Raw genomic sequence first — 11,003 nt, 5'->3', positions numbered from 1 at the left:
TTGGACTCGGTCAATAATGTTGATATATCGCCCTATCTGGATACACATAGTTATTTTCCAGTCCCAGAACAGGTGGTTTGTCGGTAATTTCTTATACAAACAAACGCGTCTCTCCACCGGCGTCAGTCCTATAACAGAGGGTGTGAACCCCTGGACCACAGAGTGAATTTACCAAAAGAGGGAAAGCCACACATTTGGGTAAAGTGGTCGTGAACAATGGGTCCAAGGTTTTACAATTAACTGTCTTACAAATCCTCATGCTTATATTTCTGAGTAGTATAGGAGCAAAACAGAAGGAAGCTATCAATGGATGCTTTGGAATCACCAGACGATTTTAGTAATGTATATGAAGACACTGTAGTTGAAAGCGGAAAAAAGCATTCAAGGCTAAAGCAATTTGATATATAAAATATTAAATTATAGTACTTAGTACTTTTAACATTTAACACAGCTTAGGGTCTCAGCTTGCCTTATTCAGCCCTGCACTAGTGCTTAGTAGGTGTGAAATCTGGGGTGGGTGTGTGTGTGTGTGTGTGTGTGTGTGTGTGTGTGTGTGTAGGGTGGAGTAATGCGTCTAGTGTGGCAGAACTAGGTTAGTGTTAAGGTGCAAGCACTGCTTGCTTCCTCTCGATTTCAAGTACTGCCGCTGGCTAACCCTCGTGGTGATCAGGGAAGCACCATTTGCGTAAGTCTTCCTTTGCCAGTACACAGCCTCTTCACAATCAAGACTTCAGCTGTGCCTCCTCGTGGCAACACACGGTAACTGTGTGCCTCGTGAGCCCTGGCTAGACCAGCAGGGGATCTCGGAGCAGCAGTGGGGCCCAGAGGGACGGAGCACAGGCCCACCGGCAAGTAGACACGTCCTGGCGCCTACCAACCACTGCTCCGCTCCCTTGCGGATTAACCTTGGCAGGTATAAGGCTACGGGAGTAAACCCTGAACGAAAAATCTGCTGTGGAGCCCCGCATCAGGCAGACATACTTACAGAGCTGCAATAAGTCGCAACGGCAGTATAGGTGGAAGAGGTGACCACCATGGGAACCCAACGACTAGACCGGCGGATGAAGGCAATGCAAGATGAACAGGCTACTAAGGCAAAACCCAAGAAACTGGGCTATCGGCAGTCCATTGCAACTCTCCCTCTCCCCAGTCGTTGCAACTACTTGTACCACTGGATCAGGAGAAGGAAGAACCAAGGTATGTGGTTGCAGCCTGCGCTCCTGCCTCACTAAAAATATTAGCTCTCGCACAGCCATCATCCAGCTCCTCATCATCATCAAGACCCCTATACCCCCAAAAGACGTATGACACCAGACGAGTGGCCACGGGGACAGGCAGAGATGACTGCCGGGAGTCTCTAGTCACAACTCTGCACATGGGCGGCACAGATAAGATGGTCGTTTATGCACTGGAATCAAGACAGCAGTGCATTCCGGTCCTGTCTGTGCGATTGAGCAGCCCTTTCAAGGAATCACTTTGCTCACCCCACATGGGGAGGGGGCTAGACAAGGTGCCCTAAACATAGCCTACCTAAAAAAACAACCTGACTGGGCAACCGCACCCAGTAAGGTCATCCTAATGCGGTCGACCGATGTTGATGTTCTGACTACCCAGCAAGTTCCTCAGCACCCAGGGCTGACCCACCTCAGCTATCCTCCATCCCTGGATGAGGTAGCTACTGCCATCAAGCAGATGAAAAATAACAAAGCCTCACGGCTTAATGGAATTCCAGCTGAGGTGTATATAGCAGGAGGACCTCTGCCTACCAGCCGTCTCCACTCTCTCCTGGAGAATATATGGGAAAAGGAGAAACTTCCCCAAGATCTTGGAGACGTTTCGATCGCCAATATTTATAAGAATAAGGGAGACCGGTCAGACTGTGGGAACTACCTCAGGGTCTCGCTGCTGTCAATAACTGGCAGGATTATCGCTCGATTCCTCCTAAAAACACTTCTCCTTGAGGCGGAAAACTTCCTCCCAGAATCTCAATGTGGCTTTAGACCATCACGTGGCAACCACTGACATGATCTTTGTTGCCTGTCAGATACAGGAAAAGTGCAAAGAACAGCTCCATGACTTGTACATGGCCTTCATTGACCTTACTAAGGATTTCTATTTTGTCAACAGGGAAGCCAGTCGTTTTCTCTGCTCACCCAAATTCATTGCCACTGTGAGGCAACTCCAGGATGATATGAATGACAGTTTCCTATACAATGGCACCCAGTCTGAGTTCTTCCCCACCCAAATGGGGGTAAAACCAAGATGTGTATTGGCACCAACTCTCTTTTCCATTTTTTTAGGCTGCCTTCCTTACTCGTGGCAATTCCAATTTAGCCGGCGAGGTGGACATCCAGTACCGGATGAAGGAACTTTTCAATATAAGACGACTCCAGTTAGGAGCAAAGGTGTCGGCCGCTTCTATCAATGAACTTCAGGATGCAGACGACCTCACCCTAGTCGCTCATACTGATCGCAACCTACAAGAGATCCTGATCACCTACGCAGATGTATATGCACACTTCGACCTTGAGGTGAATATACATAAGACTCGGATTCTCTTTCAACCTACCTTAGGCTAAGCCACACCTCCACCATCAATCAAATTTAATGGTATTACCATGGCTCCCACCTGTCCACCACCGTTGACATCAATGTAGAGCTTCAACATCGGATCAGATGTGCATCTCAGGCCTTTGGCAGACACCATACCCATATCTTCAGCTGCAGGGAGCTGAAATTATCTACAAAGTTGCATGTGTACCGAAAAGTGGTCCTTCCCACCCTGCTCTATGGCAGTAAGACATGGGTCGCATACAGGAGGCACCCCAAGGTACTTGCAAGCTTTCACCAACGTAGTCTACGTTCCATCCTCCGAGTTCGCTAGGAAGACAAGAGAACAAATACCAGTATTCTCGCTCACACCAACTGTAGGAGCATCGAGGCTATCACTGTCCATGAACAACTACGTTGGACTGGCCATATTACCCGCATGGACGACAGTAGACTGACAAAACAGCTACTTTACAGTCACCTAACGAATAGTAAATGTAACGCTGGCGGGCACCTCAAAAGGTATGAGGATAGTCTTAAGACAAACCTGAAGAAATACCAAATCGACCCCCTCACCTGGGAGACTATCTCTCCACACCGTAACGCTTGGAGGAGCACCACACGAGAAGGTGTCAATACTTTCGAGTTAGCCCGACTGCATACCGAGGCAGACAAGCACCAACGCTGGAAAGACGATGCCGCCGCCCCTCCCGCACTAGATGCAGCCCTCCACACGTGTAACATCTGTGGACAACCCTACCGGTCCCGTACCCTCTTGAGTAACCTCAGAGCTCACCAATGAAGGTGACATCCTTAATAACTCGTACCATTGTATCATAGCTGGATGATCGTCATACTCGATTCCCAGTGACAGCAAAGTAGTGGTGGAAGTGTGTGTGTGTGTGCGCACATACGCACTGGATTACATGTGTGACAGATAGACACAGGAGGGAGAGAGAGAGAGAGAGAGAGAGAGATGATAATCCTTTCGGTGACAGACAGACAGACAGACACACACACACACACACACACACACACACACACACACACACACACACGTGAAAATCGCTAAATTAATGGATTGGAGAATGGCCTAGTAACTAGTGGATGGTGGGGAATGTGGTGTAAGGAAAGGGGACAGTGTTGACGGGGAAGAGGATAGGGAGACAGTTAAATGACAGTGGAGGAAGATGCGAGTTATGAGAAGTAATATACAGCCCAATGTTTGTTTCACCAACTGAAGCTAGTTAGATGTACCCATAGTTTCTATAAGATATTCATTGTTTTCAAATATCATGGAGGCCATACATTCACGACTTGTTTAATATATTGGCTGTTTTTAAGACTCCGTATTTATACAAGTAATGAAGAAATAATTAATTATAGAATAAACCAAAATAGAGAACTGTAAGTAAAATCCTAATGTTACAACATTTTATTTTGTGCTTATACATATTAACCAAAAAACTATTAAATTTTAAACACTGGTTCCTATATTAAACGATAAATGAACCCAAGAATAACTGATCTTCAAATAGTGTACAACCCTACGGGGTGTGAGTTGAGAAGAATCTGTTGTTTAGTATGTATGCCTACCAGTTAACCCTCCCTCGGAACAGTGGAAGATATGACACAGCACTACAACAAGAGATAACAATAACAAGACGTTTAAGAACCAGTTATAAATATTATGGCTTGTGTAAATAATTCAAAATCTCATTTACTTTCTTCAAGATTTTGGTTAACAGGTTGCCAAGGTTAAGTGGATGACCTCAGACAAGGGGCAACTGAACGTATAATTTTACTTTATCATTTCATGCCTTGGTGACAAGTCTAATTACATTTATGGCTTCGAAAATTGATTAGAAATTATTCAAATATTTGTGGCAAATTTATTCATTTCTCCTTTCCTTTCCCAGGAATCATGTTACTTTGTGCTACTCTTTTAATATACCTGAATTCCGTTCATTTTGTGGTTGAAATGTCACCGCTACTGGAGGAATAACAGAGCGAATTGTGAGTAAAAATATTAAACCTTCACTCCACTCTAAACCAACACTGTCTATGTGCAGTACTTGTAGCACATGGTGAAGCAACGTGAACTTTTATGAAAAATTTACTGAATAAATATCTATCTGTCTGTCTGTCAAGCTATATATCTATAAAGTCGTATAACATCTTCCACACTGAAATTTTATACGTCAACAGCGAGTACCTCTCATTCTCATTAGGCACTATCGTGACTTAGTTCACTGGCATGGGTACAAAGATTGATCGCTCACCACCCAGACCCAACTATGCGGGTAGGTGTACTGGAGAGGTCATTCCAGGTTAAGAGTGTGAACAGAGAGAAAATGCATCTGAAATTTTTCGTACGCTTGTGGTTATTCCATCTCTGTCAGGACAGTTTCTACTTTAGTCGCCTGGGTAGCTGTTCCAATCGTTAGCCTCGGCACTTGCTCCAGTCATATGCCTGGGTAGTTGTTCATGTCATCCACAAGGGTAGTTGTTCCTGTCATCCACCTGGGTAGTTGTTCTTATCATCCACCAGGGTAGTTGTTACTGTCATTCCACTTGCGTAGTTGTTCCTGTCATCCACCAGGGTAGCTGTTCCTGTCATCCACCTGGGTAGCTGTTCCTGTCATCCACCTGGGTAGCTGTTCCTATCATCCACCTGGGTAGTTGTTCCTGTCATCCACCAGGGTAGCTGTTCCTGTCATCCACAAGGGTAGTTGTTCCTGTCATTCCACCTGGGTAGTTGTTCTTATCATCCACCAGGGTAGTTGTTACTGTCATTCCACAGTTGTTCCTGTCATCCACCAGGGTAGCTATCCACCTGGGTAGCTGTTCCTGTCATCCACCTGGGTAGCTGTTCCTATCATCCACCTGGGTAGTTGTTCCTGTCATCCACCAGGGTAGCTGTTCCTGTCATCCACAAGGGTAGTTGTTCCTGTCATTCGCCTGACCACCCACCATCACCCTATCCAGCGGTCGACGAGAGTTACCCTGATTAGTTGGTCGAAACTGAAACAAATGCAAATATTGTAAGATTAACATAACCAGTACAGGAAATTATCATTATTATTACACACAAACCTAATCATACACACTGACAAGTTACACACACACACACACACACACACACACACACACTCGTATTGTAAGTCCTCATAGAACCAAACACTTAAGAGTACTTGAGTAACCTTGGTATGCATTAATCGTGTAATATCATATTTATAATGAAAGATAATGTCCCATCCTTGAAGTTGGTTCCTATTGTTATAAAAGTATGTGAGAGTACGGTATATACAGAGTGGAGCAGGTTACCTAGTATGGTCATGGAGAAGCCTTTTGCTACAGTGTTGCCGTCATTAAAGCTGGACACGAAGGTAATAGTTGACACCTTAGGTACAGTCGGGTTGACCATGTTGACCAGGTATGTGGTGTAGGTGCTAGGGAAAACGTCACATTTGTTCCTGAAACACAGTGTTAATACAGAGCCATTTAGCGTATTACCTTGACGGCCATTACTAAGACCACTAAGGACACTCCAGCCACCAAGAACACTACAGCCACCAAGAACACGCCAGCCACCAAGAACACGCCAGCCACCAAGAACACGCCAGCCACCAAGAACACTACAGCCAACAAGAACACGCCAGCCACCAAGAACACTATAGCCACCAAGAACACTCCAGCCACCAAGAACACTCCAGCCACCAAGAACACTCCAGCCACCAAGAACACTACACCAAGAACACTACCAAGAACACTACAGCCACCAAGAACACTACAGCCAAGAACACTACAGCCACCAAGAACACGCCAAACAAGAACACTACAGCCACCAAGAACACTACAGCCACCAAGAACACTACAGCCACCAAGAACACTACAGCCACCAAGAACACTCCAGCCACCAAGAACATAGCCACCAACACTACAGCCACCAAGAACACTACAGCCACCAAGAACACTACAGCCACCAAGAACACCCAGCCACCAAGAACACTACAGCCACCAAGAACACTACAAACAAGAACACTACAGCCACCACACTAGCCACCAAGAACACTACAGCCAGAACACTACAGCAGAACACTACCACCAAGAACACTATACCTACAGCCACCAAGAACACTCCAGAACACTACCAAGAACACTACAGCCAACACACCCAACAAGAACACTACAGCCACCAAGAACACTACAGCCAACAAGAACACTACAGCCAGAACACTACAGCAATACAGCCACCAAGAACACTACCACAAGAACACTACCAACACTCCAGCCACCAAGAACACAGCCACCAAGAACACTACAGCCATATCCAGGAACACTCCAGCCACCAAGAACACTGCCACCAAGAACACTCCAGCCAACAAGAACACCTACCAAGCACACTATATATGTTACAGCCACCAAGAACACTACAGCCACCAAGAACACTCCAGCCACCAAGAACACTCCAGCCACCAAGAACACTCCAGCCACCAAGAACACTACAGCCACCAAGAACACTAGAGCCATAAAAACGGAACCCATTACAATTCCCCTTGTGAGTATATATCACAAGAAGTGGTAAAGGATACAATGATGTATTACTTCTCATGAGAGACTAAGAACACAAAACGTTATGGAATTTAAGTAAACAGTCTGTAAAACAAAAGGTCGACTCACCCTTTGAAGCTGGTGTCACCAACAAAAGTGAGCCTGTCTTCGGCGCAGTTACTGAAGTCAGCGATTTCGGATCCTGCCTTCACACTGAACATGACAAATCCAACCATCGTCATCTAGAAAAATATTAATGGCATCTATCTAATATTGTTTCATAATAGTTTATATGTCTCTTTGATACACCTGGGTGTAAGTATAGCAAAATCTCTATTTGCTTCATGCACATATGAAGGTCTGGTGAGGGTTTATTCGGGCCGCCTTAAAGTGACAATAGAGCATAGCAAGTGCGTGTGTTGACGAATAATTGGGTTGTCCAAACAAAGTGAGGCATCGTAGGATTAAATGAAGATACGTGAATAGAATAATAACGGTTGACACTAAGAATAATATTGGTCATATATACTACATGTTGGAGATGAACTAAAGAATAGCATGATGGAAGGTATAAAGGACCTCGGAGAAACTAGTTAGTGTCGTGCAATAAACATCCAATGGCATGAATTTTAGATAATACAACCAACTAAAGAAAGTCCTGAAGACGCAACAAACTGTGTGAAAATTACCGGGACATATCATAATCAATATGAGTTACATCAATACCAAACATAGAAAGTTGTCAATTATCTGATCGGAATCTTTGTTGAATGCCAAATATTTATGTGCGGTAAATCAAAAGAAATTGAACGATATCGTAGGATTATATTATTTCTAAGCCTATAAAGAATTTTGGAAAGAAGAACAGGGGGAATTAATGTGAAGAAAAAGTCTAGGAATAAAACAAATCATGAAGAATGATTGACGTTATACAGAAATGTCTCGACGAATATCCAGTGTTATCAATTCACATTTATAAGAAACAAAGAAAGGTTGAAATGAACTCCTAACTTCCAGGACAAAACAAAGGAGGATTTTAATGCGGGTACCTACAGGTGAGGATGTGTCTGAGGGAGAAAAAGCACAAAGGAGTAATTGGAAGAAATGTCCGAGAGTGTTAAACAAGAGATGGCCGATAGGAAACAACAAGGGAATATCATGTTTACAAAATATTTACGAAAAAAAATACCACCACAATGTTAAGTGAACACTGCATAAAAGAAGTTAGGGAGACCAGCTATGAGATGGATAGATGAAGTTAGGAAGGTTGGATACATTCAGGAGGTAAAGAAGGCTGAAGATATAAGGTGTTGGTGGTGTGAAACGGGAGGAGCCTTCACCCAGCAGCAGAATGATATTGGCTGCGAGTTCTCTGGGGTGAGAAGCTTTACGATGGTGTCAATAAGAATTAGTATGAACTGGTCAAGAAATGCAATGGGAAGGTTAATATTAGTAAATGTGGATTGAAGATTAGTATGAGATGGTTGAGGATAACAATGAAAGGAATGGGGATTAGGATTGGTTACGGAAAGTTCAGGATTTGGATGTTATTGATGAATTATCGGCAATTTGGATGAGAGATTAACAATGGGAGGTTGAGGAATAATGTGTGCTACCTTGTACGTAACAGAGACTGGTGTTATAGATGTTACCTTGTACATAACATGACTGGTGCTTCCTTCTACGTAACAGAGACTGGTGCTACCTTGTACGTAACAGAGACTGGTGTTATAGATGTTACCTTGTACATAACATAGACTGGTGCTACCTTGTACATAACAAAGACTGATGACGTGGGTGCAATCATGTAAAACACTGTGACGTTATCTTGTACTGTTGTATGAGTGATTACCGTGGTGGTGAGGACACAGGTACAGCCGTCTGGGTATGATTGCGGGTAGTTGGGTGACGTCCAAGTGAATGAGTACGCCTTTCCCTTGTCGTAGTTCTTGGGCAAAATGGTAATATCCATGTTGCAGTCTCCACACTCTTAAATTAAATAGCATGAAAATTCCTGCCTACTGTGGCTAGACAGACAAAATATAATTATATCTCCGTACATTGTTGAATTTATAGATGGGTTTAAAAAGAAAAACACCATTATCTCGATTATTTCCTCATGTATCCTGGGAGGGTTTTTTTTAACCAGCAGTGTAGTGGTTTTGAAAAAAGAGCCTTATTTTAAGAAGATACCCCTCCTCCCTCAGAACAAAACACCACTTTTATTTTTCTGTAATGCTTTGGATGTAAGAGGTACATAATAATAATAATAATAAAAATAAAGAAATACGAAAATTAAAAAAAAAATAGTGAGAAACAATATATGTATGTTGTGTTGTCAAAGTAAGAGAACAATTGAGATCCTGCAATTGTGTGTAAATGAGGCAGAAAGTCAGATCATCAACCTGGAACTTGGTCACATATGGCAGCAGGGTCTACCATTAGACAACACATTATGCTTCCAATATCTTGCCAGGCTGTATGGATGTTCCACCATGTCACTTCTGGTTGATGGAACGGTATTCAGTGTCGGTCATCTTAAATCTAAGGACACCTGGTGTACTCAATTCATTCAAGTACTGGAAGAAGTTATCCCTTTACAGGAAAATCTCACTGAATTGACATTATTATTAATCTCGTGATAACAATGAACACATCAGGTGAACAGCAAAACCGCTGCAGCGATCTTCAGAAATAAACAGTCAAATGAACTCGTGTTTCTAGAATGGTAAGTTGAATTGATTGTGTATTCCTGTAATTTATTTAACCAATGTGTTACAACAACGCTTAACTGCGTATTTCAACTTTTCTCGAGTCAAGATTGTATAATGTCATTGATTTTGCTGATTGTTATAATCGGTTGTCGTTTGTTTAAATATTAATACATACTTGGGCTCCATTTGGTTGCACAGCACATTATTGTTTCTCTTTCCACACATTGTTGTGATGATGGTTACTTCAATAACTGAAACATTAACACATTAAGAAGAAGAACACACACCAGCAAAGAGTGAACCTGGGCCGTGCCCCCATTCGAGAGATATACGATCGTTATCCACTCAGGTACTCAGAGCTAAAGTAAAACAAACTTCTTGATTAAGAATCAAATACCCATTCGTTGTATCAGGCTTCGTAGGTCCCTCTCATAGAGCCAACCTTCACACCAAGAATCTCCATAATAACTTTTACTAACTCGTGTGTATCAATACTCTTCTCAAACACAGAGTAGGTGAGGAGAGCCGCCGACCGATACGTTCTGGTGTGGGCATCAAGACACTAAGAGGGAGTAATAAAATATACCTTGGTCTTACCGTCTGCAGGTACTGTTGTGGTAGACGTCGATGTTGTTGTTGTTGTTGAAGATGTTGTTGTTGAAGTTGTTGATGTTGTAGTTGTTGTTGTTGAAGTAGTTGTTGATGGTGTTGTTGATGTTGTAGTTGTTGTTGTTGAAGTAGTTGTTGATGTTGTTGTTGTTGTCGTTGAAGATGTTGTTGATGTTGTTGTCGTTGAAGATGTTGTTGATGTTGTTGATGATGTTGTTAATGATGTTGTAGATGTTGTTGTAGGTGTTGTTGTTGTCGTTGAAGATGTTGTTGTTGTTGTTGATGTTGTTGTAGATGTTGTTGTAGGTGTTGTTGATGTCGTTGAAGATGTTGTTGTTGTTGTAGATGTTGTTGTTGAAGTTGTTGATGTTGTTGTTGATGATGTTGTTGTTGAAGTTGTTGATGATGTTGTTGATGATGTTGTTGTTGAAGATGTTGTTGTTGAAGTTGTTGATGTTGTTGTTGATGATGTTGTTGTTGAAGTTGTTGATGTTGTTGTTGTCGTTGAAGATGTTGTTGTTGATGTTGTTGTTGTTGTCGTTGAAGATGTTGTTGTTGATGTTGATGTTGATGTTG

At 42.9% G+C, this 11,003-nt stretch overlaps 1 protein-coding gene across 1 annotated transcript; it reads right to left on the bottom strand.

Annotated features, from left to right (window-relative positions):
* Positions 1–5,386: 5,386 nt before the first annotated feature.
* LOC121860321 lies at positions 5,387–10,518 on the bottom strand. Its single transcript, XM_042357389.1, has 5 exons — positions 10,416–10,518; positions 8,957–9,093; positions 7,234–7,346; positions 5,878–6,026; positions 5,387–5,574 (listed from the first exon to the last, which is right to left on the bottom strand). The coding sequence occupies exons 2-5, from the start codon at positions 9,074–9,076 to the stop codon at positions 5,561–5,563; spliced, it is 396 nt and encodes a 131-aa protein (XP_042213323.1). The 5' UTR covers positions 9,077–9,093; positions 10,416–10,518; the 3' UTR covers positions 5,387–5,560.
* Between the last annotated feature and the right edge of the window lie 485 nt (positions 10,519–11,003).

This window comes from Homarus americanus, unplaced genomic scaffold, assembly GCF_018991925.1.
Source record: "Homarus americanus isolate GMGI-L3 unplaced genomic scaffold, GMGI_Hamer_2.0 scaffold46622, whole genome shotgun sequence".
In the NCBI taxonomy this organism is placed as follows: Eukaryota; Metazoa; Arthropoda; class Malacostraca; order Decapoda; family Nephropidae; genus Homarus; species Homarus americanus.
This window is presented reverse-complemented; position numbering and strand designations above follow the sequence as displayed.

Bases quoted from the DNA above. Each gene is read 5' to 3' on its own strand.
- LOC121860321 (XM_042357389.1), bottom strand. From the start codon at position 9,076: ATGGATATTACCATTTTGCCCAAGAACTACGACAAGGGAAAGGCGTAC. The intron at 7,347-8,956 runs GTAATCACTCAT...ATATTTTTCTAG, and splicing joins CCTGTGTCCTCACCACCACG to ATGACGATGGTTGGATTTGT. The intron at 6,027-7,233 runs GTGAGTCGACCT...ACTGTGTTTCAG, and splicing joins GGTGACACCAGCTTCAAAGG to GAACAAATGTGACGTTTTCC.